Source organism: Oryx dammah, unplaced genomic scaffold (assembly GCF_014754425.2).
Source record: "Oryx dammah isolate SB20612 unplaced genomic scaffold, SCBI_Odam_1.1 HiC_scaffold_21, whole genome shotgun sequence".
NCBI classification, from domain to species: domain Eukaryota; kingdom Metazoa; phylum Chordata; class Mammalia; order Artiodactyla; family Bovidae; genus Oryx; species Oryx dammah.
Window position 1 is genome coordinate 42,812,418 of NW_024070205.1, and position 17,071 is coordinate 42,829,488.

At 37.8% G+C, this 17,071-nt stretch overlaps 1 protein-coding gene and 1 non-coding gene across 5 annotated transcripts in view; both read left to right on the top strand.

Annotated features, from left to right (window-relative positions):
• Nucleotides 1-1,756: 1,756 nt before the first annotated feature.
• Nucleotides 1,757-1,864, top strand: LOC120880706. Its single transcript, XR_005725108.1, has one exon. It is a non-coding gene; the product is annotated as a U6 spliceosomal RNA (small nuclear RNA).
• Nucleotides 1,865-4,453: 2,589 nt separating this feature from the next.
• The window catches only part of KIFAP3 (kinesin associated protein 3), a 146,109-nt gene continuing 133,491 nt past the window's right edge, over nucleotides 4,454-17,071 (top strand). For 2 of the 4 annotated variants that reach the window (XR_005724992.1, XM_040263541.1), the window contains exon 1: nucleotides 4,469-4,701. Coding sequence is in view for 2 of the 4 variants with exons in the window: in XM_040263541.1 (XP_040119475.1) it covers nucleotides 4,670-4,701 (32 nt within the window). In the remaining 2 variants the exon portion in view is untranslated. Of the gene's footprint in view, nucleotides 4,702-17,071 lie in introns of all 4 variants that reach the window. The other 2 variants (XM_040263540.1, XM_040263542.1) reach the window with 2 other exon arrangements.

Below are 17,071 nucleotides of genomic sequence, written 5' to 3' on the forward strand. Positions count from 1 at the left end.
TCTCATTGTGCACATATGCTAGAATTTTCTGAGTTATATAACTATGGGTAGAAATGCACAAATTTAGAGAATATCTTTATTCAGCTTTACAAAATAACAAAGACATTTTATTCTTAAGTTGCAGTGAATACTCATGCCTGAAATGGTTACTACATCATTTCTAGGATGTCACATTTTTACAAGCATTTGATATTGTCAGACTTCTTAAATTTTGCACCCTCGTCAGTGTAACATTGTATCTTTTTATGATCTTAATTGGCATTTTCCTGGTTATTATTGAGATAAAGCATCTTTTCATGTTTTGTTTTACTTCCTATTCCTAATTCTTTTTCTCCTTTGTCCATTTTCCCATTGAGTTGTGTTTTCCTTTTTGATTTATAGCAGATCTTGAAATAGTTTAATTGTTTGTTAGTTTTTATGTGAGGCAAATAGATCACATCATTTTTTAACTTATCTTTTTCACTTTCCTTACGGTGGTGTTGTTGATAATCAGAAGTTATCAATTTTAAAGGAGTGAATTCATCAGTATCTTATTTTTAGTGCTTTCTGTATCTTGTTTTTAAATGTATACTTAACTGAATGTCATAAAGATAATTTATATTTTCTTCTGAATGTTTTTAAAAATTTCTCTTCTACACTTAAGAGTTTATTCAATGTGGAATTAGCTTTTGAATATGGCATGAGGTAGGGATCCAGTTTGGGCTTCCCTGGTGGCTCAATGGCAAAGAATCGACCAGCAATGCAGGAGATTCAGGAGATGTGGGTTTGATCCTTGGGTCAGGAAGATCCCCTGGATGAGGGCATAGTGACCCACTCCAGTATTCTTGCCTGGAAAATCCCATGGACTAAGAAGCCTGGTGGGCTACAGTCCATGGGGTTGCAAAGAGTTGGACACAACTGAAGCAACTGAGCATGCATGCATGCAGAGATCCAAATTAATTTGTTATATATGCATAAATAATTGTTTCAAAAACATTTTTTAAAAATACATTTTTCCCATACTGATCTGAAAAATTCATTTCCATCATATTTCAAGTTTACTTACTTGCATGGGTCTTGTTTTCTGTTTCACTCAGGCTCTCTATGTCAATTCTATACCTTGTAATTATTATTCTGATATATCTTGATATCCAGTTATGTTCCCCACTCTTTTGGATCATCTTCTTTATTTAGTTATGCATGTGATATCTGTTTACCTGAAACTAATAGACTGCTACATATTTCTTTAGCAAAGATGTGTTTATTTGGGCTCAGCAGAGCATTGTAATTTGGGGTCTGAAATTGAGGTGAACCACTTGTAAGTGCCTGTTATGCAATGCTTTTATAGAAAGAAAAATTATTTTGGGAGGGCTATAGTAAACGAAGAGTCCGTGACTTTTCATTGACTGTGACCTTGCTAGGAAAGAGGAAGACTCCTTCTTCTGTCAGGCTCTGCTATCAACAGGGGCCATAAGAGCTTCTCATTCTGCTTCCCAACTTTATTTAATTGAGATTTTCATTTATTAGTCTTTTATGAAAGTGAAAGTGAAAGTCGCTCCGTGGCATCCGACTCTATGCGACCCCATGGACTGAATTCTCCAGGTCAGAATACTGGAGTGGGTAGCCTTTCCCTTCTCCAGGGTATCTTCCCAACCCAGGGATCATTTCATTGCAGGCTGAGCCACAAGGCTAAGCCCTTTTATAGATATAGATTAGTCTTTATAGATAGAACAATTTAGTTAAATTCAGGTTAATTTTCATAAAAAATACTTAATAGGTGCTCACTTCAGCAGCACATATACTAAAAATTGGAACAATACAGAGAAGATTAGCATGGCTCCTGTGCAAGGATAACACGCAAATTCGTGAAGCGTTCCATATTTTTAACCACTACAATACTCCAATTAAAATAAATTAAAAAAAAAAACCTGTGAAGTTGCATAAGGAAAAAAAAAGAATACTTAATAGGTGATCTTGTGTGCTTCCTATTGCATACACTATCAGGGACTATGACTACTAATGATACCTCATTTACCTGTTTGTTTAAAATGCTGATCTCCCCATTGTAAAGTAACATATTTTTTTCCATTTAGAATTATCAGGTAATCTGTGGGTAATTTTGCCACATTTTAAATTATTTTAAATTATTATGATAAATCAATGAGGTGTATTATTTCTTGGTGTTCACAAAATAGTAACTGTCTATCATGATATTGCTCCAATACTAGCAGACATTTTCTGTTAAAAAAAAAAAAAAAGCTTTCCCTCATTAAAAGGAGGTAAAATTATGGTTTCCAAAAGGCTTAGATTAAATGCTTTATTATTGCCTTTAATTATCAATTTTCAGAGTAAGGATTTGATGTAGTCATTACCTTCAATGAAAGTGAAGTTTTTCTGTTTTTCTATGAGTCACAGAGTATCATTATGGACTCCTGGATTTTTATTATGTGCTAAATCAACCATGTAATTATTCTTTTTAAGGAAAATTGCCTCAAAATTGACTAGTGTCTTTTGGACACAATCCCATTAATATTTCTTACTTTCAAGAATAAGATGCCTAGGCTCAAGAATAAGATGCCTACTGTTCCCACTATAGACTGACAGTTTCTCTAGTTCAGCCCCAATTTCAGTTTATCTTCTTATTGATCTAGTTTTCAGTTCTTCCTGCCTGGCCTCAGGGCATTTCTTCTAGTTTTTTTAAAATTTATTTTTAATTGGATAATAATTGCTTTACAATGTCATACTGGTTTCTGCCATACAACAATGTGAATCAGTCAGGAGTATACATATGCCCCTTCCGCTTGAGCCTCCCTCTCTCCTCTAGATTTTTGTTGTGGTTATTGTGTCAAGATCAGATATGCATTTTTTTCAACTCCAGATATTTATTTGATGCCAACTATGAGCCAGGTGCTGTCCTAAGGATTCAGAAGTAAGCAAAGCAAAATCTCTGATCTCAAGATGCTTACATTGCAAGAATGCGCGGGAGGTGCAGGTTTGATCCCTGGGTTGGGAAGATCCCCTGGAGAAGGAAATGGCAACCGACACTGGCAGAGGAGCCTGGCAGGCTACAGTCCATGGGGTCACAAAAGAGTCACACAGGATTTAGTGACTAAACAACAACATACATTTTAATAGATACTGTGATCTGGCAATATTAGATATTGTGGAGGTTTTAAGGTAATCTACCTATAAGTGATGATTTGTAAAATTTGTATCAGTTATAAGAATGAATATTTAAAAAAAGAAAAAAAAAACAAAATAAGAAAGAACTGCAGTATTCCAAGTATGAAATGATTAGGCTAGTAGGTAGAAGTGAGAATGGAAAAGCTGGATTGCAGAAATATCTTGAAGGAAGAAATGATAATAAGATTTTCAAATAGCTTAATAAGAGGTCATGATACAAAGAAAGCTGTCAAAGTTAGCTTTATAACCTTCCCTGGAAGACTGGAAGAATGACTAAAACACTGATAGAAATAGTGTAGCCTGTGTGAATGGGTAGGCAACACCATCTCTTACTGGTTTGGACTGTGTCCATACTTATATATTCCATGGACTGCATTGCATTAACTTAGTGCATGTGAAAAAGACAGAACAGTGGTGTAGACATAGCCCAAAGTGACTGAAAATATAGAACTAGAGTAAGTGACAGGATTGCAGGTGGGGAGTAGAAAGGCCTTCTTCATATCCCTTCTTTGATTCCACATATAAGTGATATCATATGGTATTTGTCTTTCTGACTTCAGTTAGAATGATGAGATTGGCACATTATATCAACTCTATTTCAATTAAAAAAAGATAAAACCAAAACAAACAAACAACAAAAAAAAAAAAACCAGCCCCTTGCCCTATGGCCAGAATTGCCAAGAGCTGTCTGTCTCAGGGAAAATGAATCCAAAAGTATCCAAAGTTCAGAATAGTTAGTTGAAGTTGTAATTTTAGGAGCTGTTTTCGTGTGTGTGGTGGGGAGGGGGGAAGTGCATTGTAGATTTAGGATAAATGGAAGAGACAGATTTGCCCTTGATCAAAGTTGATATTAACTGTATTCATTTTGTACAAGGGCTACACAATCGGCACAAATTCCAACTTCTCAGCGCAATCAGTGCTCTGCCTTTTCCACAATGTCCCACGTATATGCCTTTCTTTACAGGTTCTTAGCCAAGGGCTGGACTGTTCAAGAGCATTCTCTAATTAAATGGCTAATGGATTTCTTCTCCCTGTCTTGAAGCAAAAGACCAAAAATTCCAATTTGACTGCGGGAGATGACTCTTTCAATTCCCATCCTCAAGGGGGCGGTGAGCACGGAGACACCCTTTAACTAAGCACGCTGAAATCTGCCGCAAATACTTTCACGTTCGGGTGCAGGGTGCGTCAGATTAGTCCCAAGGGCCAGCCCCGCATACTGAGCCTGCGCATACTGGCGCCGCTGGAGCAGGCGCATGCGCCTTGAGGCGGAGCTCACCCGGACAGCTGTGGGCGGGTCTGAGCAGCTCCAGTGTTTTGGGGCTCAGGAGTGGTGGGAGGAGCCGGTGGCCTCACCGAGGTAACCACAGCGCCGTAGCTGCCCCGCCTTGCAGGCCTCAGGACTGTCATCGCCTTTGGGTGTGGGGTACTTTGGCCGGCGTCCCCGGACATAGCCCGGCCGGCCTCTCTCAGACACCCCCATCCTCCCCACGCCGCCGTCGCCGTCGCCATGCAGGGGGAGGACGCCAGATACCTCAAAAGGTGACGACTCCCCAAGGGTCGGTCCTCCCCTCCTTGCTCGGACCGTGAGGATATTCTTAAGAGGTTCTTGGGTTGACCATGAAGTGTCGCTGGGCAAAGCCAGAGGCTTAGAATAGAGATGGGAGACAGGGGAGAAATCACGGAAAGGGAGGGATAAAGGTGAATTGAAAAGAGGAAGGGGCCCTTGTGGGGTGCGGTTTTCTCCAGCCTTCTTCCCTGACTCAGCGGGGCCCTGACAGCATTGATGGTTTCCTCGATACCTCACATTGTTCATGGGAGAGGGGAGAAGGGCGGAGTAAACTGCGTCTTCCTCTCTCCCCCCATCCCATCCTTCGACTCTCTATTTCCCCCTGCTAGATAAATCTTGTGGGTGCGTGGAAATGAAGTATTCTGGCGCCTCTGTTCTCCAGTATGGGGTTCGCTGCCATGGGGTTTTGAAATAATGAAGGGGAAAGAATTGGTGGCTTTTAATTCATGGAAGGCTGGATTGAGATGCTGATTTCCAGTCTATTTCTGCTTTCCTCATCCATTTCGTTCATTTCACTGCCATGTAGTGTAATTTTTGTAATTTTTGTTAATTATCAAGAGATTTGTTCGGAGCATGACATGAAACTGGCATTTCTTTAGTTTAAAAATGTTTGTAGTATCAATTACTCCTTAAAGAAAAATGTAATCTCCGATTATTTATTTGACTTAGGTCGAAAATAAGATCATCCCTCAAAAAAAAAAAAAACCTTTCATTGGACCAAGAGTTAGTAGTGATCCAAGAGAAAAAAATATTTTAAGAACTCTTCATTTTTAGCTAAGGCTTTATCATTGATTGTGTAAATACCCTAGTCAGTCACATGTATTTTTTTGGACTCCGTTTCTAATATGTAATAGTGGGGCAAATATTACTTAATGAGAGATATGAGAACCAAATATAAAAATATTTTTAAAAGATAAAACATACGTGTAAGATAGTGACATCATTTCAATTCATAATATACTTTTACTAAATATATTTATCCTGGCTTGAAGGGCCCTAATCATCATAGAAAGATCTAACCTTTAATAGACTCTTAAAAATGATTGAAACTATTGTAAAATCAACCAGACAACCAACTGCATTCACCTTCTTTGCAGGCCTAAGGTGTATATTGCCTGTCTATCACATTGTATGGAAATATATCTGAAATTGTTAATATAACCAGGGCTTACCAGTAAACATTTCAAAAAAAGAACATGTAATCATAGCAGGTATACAGTCAGCATTTATTTCCTCACTGAATTTTGCTTACATCATTCATTTGAAATATCTTGATTGAAAATTTTGTGAAAGAAAAAAACAATAAATTGTCCTTCACCTTTTAAATTCCAGGTTCTTCCAGAGCAAAGAGCCGCTATTACATCATTAGCTTATTTTCACGCAATTGTAGTTGTGCCAGAAGATAGAATTCTTGTACCCTGTGGTCCCTTAGGCATCCTATGACTTGTAATTGTCAACCCATTGCTTACTTTCATATGATGGGGAGTCCAACAAATAAAATCAAATGAGCCACTCTGATGTAATGTTTGCAGTAAAATAAGGTCAGAATCGGGAAAGACTGAAATATACACTTCTCCATTTTGTCTAATTTTGACAACATAAATAAAGAGTTTCCATTGCCTGCCTTCAGTTTAGAAATGTGCATCCAACAAATAATCATATAGACTGGATGGCTTATAATATTTTACAGAACATTCCACTTTAATGATTGATTCTTTGATAGTAATTACCTGTATTCCTTTTGTAATAATTTTACTTTTGTTTTTAACAAGAGGGCAGTATGTTTTCAACCTAATTGATTCACTCTAGTTTTAATTAGAGTGATTATTACAGTTTCAGTGGTTACAATAGCTATTTCAGATAGCTATAGTAGTAGCTATCACTGAGACGTCTCTAGTCTCTTTATATTTACATTTATGTAATACATTAAAGAATCAAAAATTGGGCTTCATTTTTCTACTGCCAGTTAGTATTTTTATTTAATAATGCTTAGTACATACTTACTAAATACTTAGTGCAGGCCTAACATTGTTCTGGTCACTGAGGAAATGATGAAATAGACACAGTTCATATCCTCAATCAGATATGCACACAAATAGTATAAATAGTTAAAATCTAGTGGGGATTAAACAATTTTTTTTGACTCTTAAAACTCTCTAATGGCTTTCTATTGCTTTTATAGCACCTACCTTTTCAGTTTCATCTCTCTCTCTGTTCCCCTCCTGCCCCCAACATTTTCAGAAATTACTTCTTTTAAATCCTTGTATGTTTCGGTGTTAAGAATCCAAGTGCCCTACTCATTGTCTGGAACTTGCCTGATTCATCACCCAGCTAACTCTTCATGTTTCCTGTTGTAGCTTAAATGTCACTTTTCTGTGACACTGTCCTTTCCCACCTCACAGTCTACCTGAGCTGCCCTTCCCCACCACAGAATCCACCATGCAGGTCAGATACACTTGCTAGCTTTCCATAATACCCAATAAATTGTCTTTTCCCACTCGTAACTACTTTGTTGTTATTGTTTGTCTTTCTCGTTGGTCTATAAGCTGCAAAAGGGTAAGAATTTTTGCATACATATTCATAAAGGATATTCATAAATTATATTAAAAATATGTCCTGTTTTGATGGCGTCTTTGTCTTTCTTTAGTATCAGGATAGACTGGCCTCAGGATGAATTGGGAAGTGTTCTCTTTTTTTTCGTAATTTTGGAAGAGTTTGAGAAGGATTGGTGTTAATTTGGTAGAATTCACTGTTGAAATCAGCTGGTCCTAGACTTTTCTTTGTTGGCAAATTTTTCATCACTGATTCAATCTCTTTACTTATTTGAGGGGAATTCAGAATTACTATTTCTTCTGCATCAATTTTGGTAGTTTGTGAATTTCTGGTAGTTTCACCATTTCATCTAGGTTATCTTCTTCGTTGGCTTACAGTTCTTAATCTCTGTGAGGTCAGAGATAATAGTAGTAGTGTCCCACTTTAATTTCCAGGTCTAGTAATTTGAGTCTTAAACTAAATGTTTGTCATTTTTTTTGATCCCTTCAAAGAACCAACTTCTGATTTTTTTAATTTTCTCTGTTGTTTTTCTATTTATTTCTTTTATCTCTGTTTTTATTATTTTCTTCCTTCTAATAGTTTGGTGTTTCATTTGCTCTTTTTCTAGTTCCTCAAAATATAAAGTTAGGTCATTACATTGAAGTCTTTTTAAAATATTGATATATAATTGACATACACCATTATATTAGTTTCATTATGTACAACATAATGATCTGATATAGATATATATATATAGTCAAATGATTACCACACTAAGTCTAGTTAACATCCGTCACTACACAATAACAATTTTTTTCTTGCAATAAGAACTTTTAAGATTTATTCTCTTGGCAGTTTTCATGTTACAGTATAGTATTATTAACCATAGAAACCATGCTATACATTGCAACCCCAGGTCTTATCTGTTTTATAACCGGTCATACCTTTCAACCACCTTCACCCACTCCCCATCCCCACTTTTGGCAGCCACCAACTTACTGTATTTATGAGTTCACTAACAAGTTTTGTTTTACTTTTATATTTCACATATTAGTTTGAAAATATGGTATTTGTCTTTCTATCTCTGAATTATTTCACATCGTATATTGCACTCAAGATCTGTTCATATTGTCGCAAATGATTTTCTTTTTATTGCTGAGTGTGTATGTGTGTGGGAGTGTACAGAGATGTGTGTTGTGTGTGTTCATGCGTATGCATACTTGCACACTCAGGAGTGTCTGACTCTTTGTGACCCCATGAATTGTAGACCACCAGGCTCCAACCAGTCCATCCTAAAGGAGATCAGTCCTGGGTGTTCACTGGAAGGACTGATGTTGAAGCTGAAACTCCAATACTTTGGCCACCTGATGTGAAGAGCTGACTCATTTGAAAAGACTCTGATGCTGGGAAAGATTGAGGGCAGGAGGAGAAAGGGATGACAGAGGATGAGATGGTTGGATGGCATCACTGACTCGATGGACCTGGGTTTGGGTGAACTCCGGGAGTTGGTGATGGACAGGGAGGCCTGGTGTGCTGCGGTTCATGGGGTTGCAAAGAGTTGGACATGACTGAGCGACTGAACTGAACTGAGGCTCCTCTGTCCGTGCAGTTTTCCCAGTAAGAATACTGGAGTGGGTTGCCATTTCCTCCTTCAGGGGATCTTTCCAATTCAGGGATCAAACCTGTGTCTCCTGCATCTCCTGCATTGCCAGGCACATTCTTCACCACTGAGCTACCTAGGAAGCCCAGACACTTATATACATATATTTTATCTAGTCATCTACTGATAGGTACTTAGGTTCCTTCCATGTCTTAGCTATTGTAAATAATGCTGCAATGAACATGGAGATACATAATTCCTTCAAGTTAGTGCTTTCATTTCTTTCAGATAAATACCTGGAATAGAATTGCTGGATCATACAGAAGTTCTATTTTCAATTTTTTGAGAAATCTCCATACTGTTTTCCATAGTGGCTGAACCAGTATAAATTCCCACTAGCTGTGTACAGAGTTCCCTTTTCTTCACATCCTCTCTAGCACTTATTTCTTGACTTTTTGATAGTAGCTATTCTAACAGATGTGAGATGATACATATTGTGATTTTGATTTTATATTATGATTAGTGATGTTGAACACCTTTTTATGTAATGTAACTTTTGGTCATTTGTATATGTCCTTTGGAAAAATGTCTTTTTATATCTTCTGCCCATTTTTTCCTCAGATTGTTTTTTTGACAATCTTGAGTTATTTTAGATATTAACCCCTTGCCAGATACATGATTTGCAAATATTTTCTTCCATTTGGTAGGTCACCTTTTCATTTTGTTCATCATTTTCTTTGCTCTCTAGAAGCCTTTTGGTTTGACATAGTGCCAGCAGTTTATTTTTGCTTGTGTTGCCTTAGTTTTTGGTGTCACATCCAAAAAAAAAAAAAAATCATCAAGACCAAAGGCAAGGAGCTTCCTGCCTTTATTTTCTCTGAGGAGTTTTATGGTTTCAGGTCTTATATTCAAGACTTTAATCCATTTTGAGTTGATTTTTGTGCGTGGTGTAAGATAGCAGAGCATGAGTGCTATGTTGCTTCAGTTGTGGAGTCTAGCCTGTCAGGCTCCTCTGTCCATGGGATTCTCCAGGCAAGAATACTGGAGTGGGTTACCATGCCCTCCTCCAGGGAATCTTCCCGACCCAGGGATGGAATCCTCATCTCTTAAGTGTCTTGCATTGGCAGCGAGTTGGCTTCCCAGCTAGCTCCACTGGTAAAGAATCTGTCTGTGGTGCAGGAGGCCCTGGTTCGCTTCCTGGGTCGGAAGGATCTGGAGAAGCAATAGGCTACCCACTCCAGTATTCTTGGGCTTCAGACATTAAAGAATGTGGCTTTAGACATTAAAGCCACAGACAGACATTAAATAATCTGCCTGCAATACAGGAGACCTGGGTTCAGTCCCTGGGTTGAGAAGATCCCCTGGAGGAGGGCATAGCAGCCCTGCCAGTATTCTTGCCTGGAGAATCCCATGGACAAAGGAGCCTGGCAGGCTACAGTCCATGGAGTCACAAAGAGTCGAACACCACTGAGTGACTAAGCACAGCACAGCACCACCTAGGAAGCCCATCAAATAGCAGTTGTTCAGTCATCAGGTCATGTCCTACTCTTCATGACCCCATGGACTACAGCATGCCAGGCCTCCCTGTACAGTTTCATTTTTTTGCATGTGTCCATATGGTTTTCTTAACAGTATTTATTGAAGGGACAGTCTTTTCCCAGGTGTATATGCTTGGCTCCTATGTTGTAAATTGATTGGCCATATGTGTGCAGGTTTCTTTATGGGCTCTCTATTCTGTTCCGTTGATCTGTGAGTCTGTTTTTATTTATTTATTTATTTATTTTTTATTTTACTTTACAATTTTGTATTGGTTTTGCCATACATTGACATGAATCCACCACGGGTGTACATGCGTTCCCAAACATGAACCCCCCTCCCACCCCCCTCCCCACAACATCTCTCTGGGTCATCCCCGTGTACCAGCCCCAAGCATGCCGTATCCTGCATCGGACATAGACTGGCGATTCGATTCTTACATGATATTATACATGTTTCAGTGCCATTCTCCCAAATCATCTCACCCTCCCTCTGCCGATACCATATACTTTGATTACTATAGCTTTGTAATATAGATTAAAATTAGGATACATGATGCTGCTAACTTTGTTCTTTCTCAAATTACTTCGGCTATTCAGGATCTTTTGTTGTTCTATACACTTTTAGGATTTTTTGTTCTATTTCTGTGAAAATTGCTATTGAGATTTTTTTGTATTTTTTAATCTATTTTCAATTGGAGGGTGGTTGGTTTACAGTATCATGTTGGCTTCTGCTATACAACAACATGAATCAGCCACAAACATGTGCCCCCACCCTCTTGAACCTTCCCCCCATCCTCCTTTCTCCCCATTTCACTCCTCTCAGTTGTCGCAGAGCACTGGAATGAGCTCCCTGTGCCCATACAGCAGCTGCCCTCTGGCTCTGTTTTACACATGGTAATGTATATATGTCAGTGCTACTCTCTCAATGAGTCCCACCCTCTCCTTCCCTCATTGTGTCCAAAGTCTGTTCTCTGTGTCTGCATCTCTATTTCTGCTCTGTTGATTGGTTCATCGGTAGCATTTTTCTAGATTCCATATATATGTATTAATATACGGAACTTGTTTTTCTCTTTCAGACTTATTTCACCTGCATAACAGACTCTAGGTTCATCTGCCTCACTAGAACTGACTCAAATGTGTTCCTTTTTATGGCTGAGTAATATTTTCTTTGTATATATGTACCACACTTCTTTATCCATTCATCTGCCTGCCAGTGGACATCTAGGTTGCTTCCATATCCTAGCTGTTGTAAATAGTGCTGCTATGAATATTGGGGTACATGTGACTTTTTAGTTATGATTTTCTATGCCCAGTAATGGGATTGCTGAGTCATATGGTAGTTTTATTCCTAGGTTTTTAAGGAATCTCCATACCGTTCTCCATAGTGACTGAAACATTCCCACCAACAGTGCAAAAGGGTTCCCTTTTCTCTGCACACTGTCCCAACATTTATTGTTTGTAGATTTTTTGATGATGGCCATTCTGACAGGTTTGAGGTAATACTGCATTGTAGTTTTGATACCTCATTTGCATTTTTCTAATAATCAGCCATGTTGAGCCTCTTTGCGTGTGTTTGTTGGCCATCTGTATGTCATCTTTGGAGAAATGTCTAAGTCTTCCTCCAACTTTTTGATTGGGTGGGTTGTTTTTCTGGTATTGACCTGCATAAACTGCTTGTATATTTTGGAGATTAATCCTTTGTCAGTTGTTTCATTTGCAGTTGTTTTCTCCCTTTCTGAGGATTGTCTTTTCATTTTGTTTTTGTTTTCCTTTGCTATGCAAAAGCTTTTAAGTTTAATTAAGTCCCACTTGTTTCTTTTTGTTTTAATTTCCATTACTTTAGGAGGTAGGTCAAAGAGGATATTGCTGTGACTTATGTCAAAGAGTGTTTTGCCTATGTTTTCCTCTTAAGAGTTTTATAGTTTCTGCATTGAGATTTTGATAAGGATTGCATTTTAATTTTTAGATTGCTTTGGGTAATATGGACATTTTAACAATTTTAATTCTTCTAATTCATAAGCATGGAATTTATTTCTCTTTATTTGTGTCTTTTTCAATTTTTTTCATTATTGTCTTACAGTTTTCAATACACAGGTCTTTCATCTCCTTGGTTAAATTTATTTCTTAGATATTTTATTCTTTTTTGATGCATTTGTAAATGAGAGTGTTTTCTTCATTTCTGTTTCTGGTAGTTCATATTAGTGTAAGGAAAGGGAACTAATTTACGTATGTTGATTTTATATCTTGCAACTTTACTTAATTTTACTAGTTCTTAACAGTTTTTTTGTGGAGTCTAGGATTTTCTATGTAGTATCATGTCATGTGCAAATAGTGATGGCATTACTTTTTCCTTTCTGATTTGGATACTTTTCACTTCTTTTTCTTGTTCAATCATTTTGGCTAGCACTTCCAATACTATTTAAATAGAAGTAGCAAGAATTGGCATCCTTGACTTGTTCTTGATCTTTCAGGAAAAGCTTTCAGTTTTTCACTCAATATAATGTTAGCCATGGGGTTGTCATATATGGCCTATATTGTGTTGAGATTTGTCCCTCTATAACCACTTTATTGACAGTTTTTATCATAAATGTATGTTGAATTTTGTCCAATTTTTTTCCATACTTATTGAGATGTTTATGACTCTTATTTTTAATTTTGTTTGGGTATATTACATTGATTGATTTGTGTTTTGTTGAGCCATCCTTACATACCTGGAATAAATTCCATTTGATAAGTGTTTTAATGTATTGTTGAATTTGGTTTGCTGGTATTTTCTTGAGGGTTTTGCATCTATGTTGATCAGGTTATTTTTCTCCCTTGTAGCGTCTTTGTCTGGTTTTGGTATCATGGTAATGCTGGCCTCATGAAATGAGTTTGGAAATGTTCTTTCTTCTTCAGTTTTGGAGAAGAGTTTGAAAAAGATTGCTGTTGATACTTTAAACATTGGTAAAATATTCACCCATGAAGCCATCTGATCCTGGTCTTTTGTTTGTTGGGAGGTTTTTTGCTACTGATTTAATCATATTAGTAATCAGTCTATTCTGACTTTCTATTTTTTCATGATTCAGTCTTGAGGGGGAGTAGTGTATGTTTCAATTTATCTATTCTATGTTCTCTAATATGTTGGAATATATTTGTTAATAGTAGTTCTTGAGATCTTTTATATTTCTATGGTATTAATTATAATGTCTCCTCTTTTATTTCTGGTTTTATTTATGGACCTACCTTATTTGATTGTAGTTTGCTCTATTACACTTTACAGATATTGCATTTTTATAAATTAATGTTGTGGCAACCCTGAACCAAGCAAGTCTGTCAGTACCATTGTTCCAATATCATTTGTTCACTTGGGAAATAGATGAAGAAACAGTGGAAACAGTGTCAGACTTTATTTTTTTGGGCTCCAGAATCACTGCAGATGGTTACTGCAGCCATGAAATTAAAAGATGCTTACTCCTTGGAAGAAAAGTTATGAACAACCTAGATAGCATATTCAAACGCAGAGACATTACTTTGCTGACTAAGGTCTGTCTAGTCAAGGCTATGGTTTTTCCAGTAGTCATGTATGGATGTGAGAGTTGGACTGTGAAGAAGGCTGAGCGCCGAAGAATTGATGCTTTTGAACTGTGGTGTTGGAGAAGACTCTTGAGAGTCCCTTGGACTGCAAGGAGATCCAACCAGTCCATTCGGAAGGAGATCAACCCTGGGATTTCTTTGGAAGTAATGATGCTAAAGCTGAAACTCCAATACTTTGGCCACCTCATGCGAAGAGTTGACTCATTGGAAAAGACTTTGATGCTGGGAGGGATTGGGGGCAGGAGAAGAAGGGGACGACAGAGGATGAGATGGCTGGATGGCATCACTGACTCGATGGATGCGAGTCTGAGTGAACTCTGGGAGTTGGTGATGGACAGGGAGGCCTGGTGTGCTGTGATTCATGGGATCGCAAAGAGTCGGACACGACTGAGCGACTGAACTGAACTGTCTCTGTGCCATATTTGGTACTTCTCCCAATATTTCAAATTTTTCCATCATTATTATATATGTTACGGTGATCTGTGATCAGTTATCATTGATGTTACTATTGCAAAAGATTATATCTTGCTGAAGGCACAGATGGTTAGCATTTAGAAATACATATTTTAAAATTAAGATGAGTACATTGATTTTTAAGCAGAGTGTTATTGCACACTTATATCACAGCATAGTGTAAACATAGCATTTATGTGCACTGGGAAACAAATGTACATGACTTGTTTTTTAATGATACTTAATGCTTTATAATGATACTTCCTTTATTGTAGTGCTCTGACAATGAACGCTTAAGATCTCCATGGTATTTGTACACCTCTGTCTTTTTCCTTGTTAGCCCAGCTAAAGGTTTATCAATTTTGTTTACCTTTCCAAAGAACCAGCTCTGAGTTTCACTGATCTTTTCTATTGTCCTTATAGTGTCTTATTTCATTTATTTCCCCTTTGATCTTTGTTATTTCCTTTCTTTTATGAACTCTGGGTTTTGTTTGTTATATTTTTTTCCAGTAACTTAAGGTGTAAAGTTATGTTATTTATTTGAGTTTTTTTTTTAAGATTTATTTATTTCTGGATGTGCTGGGTCTTCATTGCTAGGTGCAGGTTTTCTCTAGCTCTGGTGAGTGGGACTGTTCTACTCTTCATCATGGTGTAAGCTTCTGATTGCTGTGGCTTCTCTTGCTGCAGTGCCTGGGCTCTGAGTACGCAGGCTTCAGGAGTTGCAGCACATGGGCTCAGTAGTTGTGAATCACAGGCTATAGAGTGTTGGTTTAGTAGTTGTGACGCTTAGTTGTTCATAGCATGTGGGATCTTCCCAGATCAGGGATGAAACCCATGTCCTCTGCATTGGCAAGTGGATTCTTAACCACTAGACCACCAGAAAAGCTGTTTTTTTTTTTTTTTTTTTAATTCTTGATGTAGGCATTTATCTCTATGAACTTAACCTCTTAGAACTTCTTTTGCAGCATCAGGTTTTATGTTTTATTTCCACTTTTATTTGTCTAAAGGCATTGATTTCTTCTTTGACACATTGGTTGTTCAGTATTATGTTGCTGAAGTTTTACGTTCAGTATTATGTTTCTAGATGTGTGTGTGTATGTGTGTGTGAAGCCAGCCTACATAACCTGGCTGTGTAGAGTAAAAACTGGCTGGCAGTTTTTTCCTTTCACCATTTTGATTATATTCTGCTACTTCTGACCTACAGAATTTCTGTTGAATATCTGCTGATAGTCTTATGGGGGTTCCCTTGTATGCCACAAGTTGTTCTATTGAATTTAAGATTCTCTCCTTGTCTTTAACTTTTGACACTTTGACTTTTGACATTTGTAATATGCCTTGTTGTGGCTCCCTTTGGATTCATCTTATTTGAAACTCTCTGGGCTTCCTGAATCTGATTGTCTGTTTTCTTCAGATTAGTGGAGCTTTCAGCCATTATTTCTTCAAATAAGTGTTCTTCCCCTTTCTCTTCTCTTTCTGGGACCCATATATTGGAAATATTGCTCTGCTTGATGTTAGCTTAGTTATCTTCACTCTTTTTTCATTCTTTTTGCTTCTCTGGGTGTGTTGCATTGCCCTGTCTTTGAGTTCACTGATCTTTTCCTCTGTTTCTTCAAGTCTACTGTTGAATGCCTCTGTTGTATATTTTAGTTCTATTATTGTATTCTTCAACTCTGTAACTTCCATTTGGTACTTTAATATTTTCTGTCTCTGTTGAAATTCACACTTTGTTCATCCGTTCTTCCTCTGAGCCTGGCAAGCATTTTTGTGATTACTTTTTACTACCATATAAATCACTTATTTCTGTTTCATTACAGTCTTTTTCTGAGGTTTTATCTTATTCTTTCTTGGAACACATTCCTCTGTTTCTTCACTTTCCTTGACTCTGTTTTGGTTTCTGTGCATTAGATAAAAGCCGCCTCTCCCATTCTGGAAGGAGTAGCCTTGTTTAGGAAATGAACTTTTTCATTCAGCCCTGCCTAACTCTTGGTTGTCTTTCAAACCTTTGTGATTATACAAGTAGCCTACTTTATTTTGAGTGCTCTACTTTATTTTGAGTGCTCTCTCTGAGCTGAGTCCTGGGATAATAGCCAGTTAATTTTTTTGTTGTTGTTTTTGTTTTTATTCCTTTCACTATTGTCCCTTTGAACTCATGAACATTATGATCACCTGGGCGGCAGCCACAAAAACACTCCAGATATGTGTACAAACTCCCCTTCGAGAGATACTAATGCTCTGGGGTGGGACAGAGTGAAGGCTCAAAGATAGCATCTGCCCTCCTAGGTCTCTAGAGAGGATGACCTAAGTCAGCCTTAGGTGTGTGTTTAATTACAACCCTTGCCCCCTAAATCCACGACTGTAGAGATAAGCTAAGAGGTCTCTTTCATGGAAACATTGGTTTCCTCAGTCCGTTGCCTCTCTGCTGTGCCTTGGGATTGGTAACCTGTTAAGAATTCTTTCTCTGCTATGCTCCTATATACCTGGGAATGTAAGCCCTTTGGGCATCAGAGTCAGGTGATCTAGAGGTGTCCCTGGGCAGCAGTCTGAATAACTGGAGCACCAGACAGGGGTACAAGCTCCTTTTCTTGGCTGGGGAGGGTAGATACTGGTGATCTGGAGAGCATAAAGATGATACCTACTGGCGTC